General features: G+C 60.2%; 1 protein-coding gene across 1 annotated transcript; it reads right to left on the minus strand.

Moving 5' to 3' along the window:
• Window positions 1–251: 251 nt before the first annotated feature.
• On the minus strand, window positions 252–2,973 carry RRAD (RRAD, Ras related glycolysis inhibitor and calcium channel regulator). The gene is made up of 4 exons (XM_007940231.2): window positions 2,625–2,973; window positions 1,901–1,974; window positions 1,569–1,773; window positions 252–529 (listed from the first exon to the last, which is right to left on the minus strand). The coding sequence occupies exons 1-4, from the start codon at window positions 2,971–2,973 to the stop codon at window positions 252–254; spliced, it is 906 nt and encodes a 301-aa protein (XP_007938422.1).
• Between the last annotated feature and the right edge of the window lie 285 nt (window positions 2,974–3,258).

The raw sequence follows: 3,258 nt of genomic DNA on the forward strand, positions 1-3,258 counted from the left end.
TAGATTCAGGCTTCTGCCTCGGACACACATGGGCCTGTCCACACTTCTCTGTGGGCCCAGCCCTCACTGGCCTCTGGGGGCTGCATCCCCAGGCAGTACTGTCTGTCCATGACCATGAAGTAGGGGATGCCCAACTGGCAGTTCTGAGGAGTCCAAAGACTGGGCCAGCCCTGAGGCACAGAGGGCGGCTTGGCTGGACCAGCACACCAACCCGCCCATCTGTCTGCCCACCGCAGTGAGTGCCGTGGGGCCTAGAGAACCGAGAGGTCATGGCAGGACTTGGACTTGGCGCGAAAGGCCATCTTGCGGCTGTTGCGTGCTACGATGCGGCCCAGGAATCGCTTTGCCTTCTTGCCAAGGCTCTCTCGCCGCCGGGTACCCGCCTGCCGCCTTGCATTGGCCTCTTTGCTGTCCCTGCGAAGGCGTATCTGGCGTACAACGCCCTCAAAGAGCGCCTGGACGTTGTGGTGAAGTGCGGCAGACGTCTCAATGAACTTGCAATCAAAGACCACAGCGCAGGCCCGGCCCTCTGGTGTGGGTGGAGACAGGCAAGGGCAGTGAATAAAAGGTGGGTGAGTGAGGAATCACCTCAGGGCTGGGGTGCTCCCCAGAAACATGGAGGCCCTAGCTCCTGTACTTAGGGTCTGGGTTACTGCTAGGCCAACCAACCACCAGAGTGTGCCTGCCTCCAGGGAGCCCGTCGAGTGGTGACCACAAAATGAGACTCATTGATTGAAACACTTTGCTGTGTGCTATTGGAACAAGGAGCCCTGATAGCACAATGGTTACGTGCTTGACTGCTAACTAAAAAGGTCAGCAGTTTGAACCCACCCAGCCGCTCCGTGGGAGAAAAGACCTGGCAATCTCCTCTTGTGAAGATTAAACCAAAACCAAACTCTCTGCCACTGAGTCAATTCCAACTCATAGAGACCCTATAAGCACAGAGTAGGACTGCCCCGTAGGATTTCCAAGGCTGTGAATTTTTATGGAAGCAGACTGCCTCATCTTTCTCTCACGGACAGCTGATTACAGCACAAAACAAAACAAAGTTTGTTTTAGGCATTGGTGTTATATCATGATGAATGGCCCGGTAGCAGTAGGTAGCGGGGAGCAATGTCAACAAGTCACAGCTGGGTTTCTGAAGTGCTCAGTCCTGGAGAACACAGGGGAGCATACCTAGAGGGGAGGGTTCGCCCCATGGGGAAGCACACCCGAGACTGGCCCTGGCCTAGAACCTCAGGCTCTGACTTCCTGATCTGGTTCCCTACACTCCCTTCACCCTTCACCCGTCAGGCCAGGGCCAAAGGGGACAAGAGACAAGGGCCCTGAGGTACCCCAGTTCAGCACCCAGCAGCATCCACCTCCCCTGTCACACGTGACCTACCCCAACCCAGCCTTTGGGAGTCCTGCTGGTGGGCAGCAGATGTCCCTCCTCCCTTGAGCTTTTCTCCTGGACATTTTTAGCCACTGTTGATCCCCAGGGACTGGAGCTGAGCCAAGACTGACTAGACCACAGCCAAGCCAGGATCTCCCTCCTTCCCCCAAGTAGCACTCCCCTCCCTGCTCACCATCCACGGAGACCTCACGAGAGCGCACCAGGTCGCTCTTATTGCCCACGAGGATGATGGGTACGTCGTCGGTCTGCCGCGCCCGCCGCAGCTGAACCCGCAGTTCTGAGGCCTTCTCGAAACTGCCCTTGTCCGTCACAGAGTACACGATGACATATGCATCCCCCATGGCCATGCAGTGGCCAGGCAACCAGCGGCCCCCATCCTGGGAAACACACATACAGTCCTGTCCAGCAGTCCCCAGGCCTGAAACACAAGCCTGTCGCTCTCAGCAGGCCCCTACCTCTAGCCCACCTCTCCATCCCCGCCCTAGGTCTCAGTCTGCATCCTACCTGTTCCCAAATGTCATAGACCATGAGGGAGGCCTCTTCTCCGTCCACCACAATGGAGCGATCATATGTGTGCCCTAAGCAGAAAGACAGTAGCCAGGTTACCTGCTGTCTGCCCAAAGCCCCCAGTACCAGACTTCCCATTCTGGGCACATCCTCCAGCTTCTCCCCAGTGCCCTCAGCCCTCCCTACAACTAGCAGATGGCTGCCATGTGTCTCCCGGCCCTGGGAATCCATGGGGTGGGCAGGCAGAAGTAACAGGTCTGGGAAGCAGAGAATGGAGGGCATGGTGTCTCTGTCATTCACCAAGACACCCTCCAAGCTAGCAATGTCCTGAGGGCCCCTCCTCCTGCCTGAGCCCCAGTGCGGCTCTGACCACAGTAGCCTAAGTTAGAGTCAAGAATGTCACATCCCTCTGGGAGCCCTAGGTGACCTAGGGCACCTCTCCTAGCTATTCCCTTTGACTGAATTCCTGCCTACCCTGGCTGGGGAGGACATTCTTGTCCCCACCCTTACCCCACGCCAGAGTCCTCATATGAGAACGGAGCACAGTTTACTCTAGGAATTTCTTCCCCCACCAAGGACTAGAAGTCCCTCCCCCTCATTTTCTCCATCTGTGAAATGGGCAGGGAATCTCATGTATGTTACTTTTAGTCCAGGTTCCCAGCCCCATGGCTTCCGGTCCTGCCCCGGAATTTTCCCTCCCCTGACCCGCCTCGCTCTTTACCTGTGGGCTCTGCCTCAGGTCCCTCCTCCACGCCGCCAAAGATCCGGGCCAGGGCGCTCTTGCCCACGCCAGGCGCCCCCAGCAGCAGCACCTTGTACACGCTCTCGTCTGAGTCGCTGCCTCCGGAGCTGACGGAGTCGGAGGAGCCCTCGGGCCAGTCCAGCCTTGGAGCCTGGGCCCGGGCTCCGGCAGCCGCCAGCGCTCCGGGAGCCAGCGCCGCCTGCAGGTCGCGCTCGTCCACCGGCATGCTGCGGCGGTGCAGAGGGGGCGCCGGGCCCCAGGAGGCGCTGCCCCGACGGCGCTCGCGCTCCTGGCCCCCGCCGCGGCTGCCGCCGCCGTTCAGGGTCATCGCGTCCGACGGCTGCCTGGGGAGCCGGGACCAGAAGGGCCGCGTGAGCGGCGGTGGCGATGGAGTGAGACGCCTGACCCAGGACTCACCAGCCCAACCCGGAGTCAGGCAGGATGCTCGGTGCGAAGGGCCGGCCGCAGTGCCCCCCCAGCCGCGAGTGTCTTGCGCCCCGACCAGTGACCCATCCCAGCCTGGTCCGGCCATCCACAACCCAGACGGTGCGGCCAACGCTCCCTGCTCCGCCAGGACACTCACCCACTCGCACACAGACGCAGTCAGGACTCG

Source organism: Orycteropus afer, unplaced genomic scaffold, assembly GCF_000298275.1.
Source record: "Orycteropus afer afer isolate SDZICR_OR568_19922 unplaced genomic scaffold, OryAfe1.0 scaffold00067, whole genome shotgun sequence".
NCBI lineage: Eukaryota > Metazoa > Chordata > Mammalia > Tubulidentata > Orycteropodidae > Orycteropus > Orycteropus afer.

Excerpts from the sequence above, each read along its gene's own strand:
- RRAD (XM_007940231.2), bottom strand. The coding sequence starts at position 2,973 with ATGACCCTGAACGGCGGCGGCAGCCGCGGCGGGGGCCAGGAGCGCGAG. Across the intron at positions 1,774-1,900 it reads TCTATGACATTTGGGAACAG|GATGGGGGCCGCTGGTTGCC; the intron begins GTAGGATGCAGA and ends TGTGTTTCCCAG. Across the intron at positions 530-1,568 it reads TCGTGAGGTCTCCGTGGATG|AGGGCCGGGCCTGCGCTGTG; the intron begins GTGAGCAGGGAG and ends CACCCACACCAG.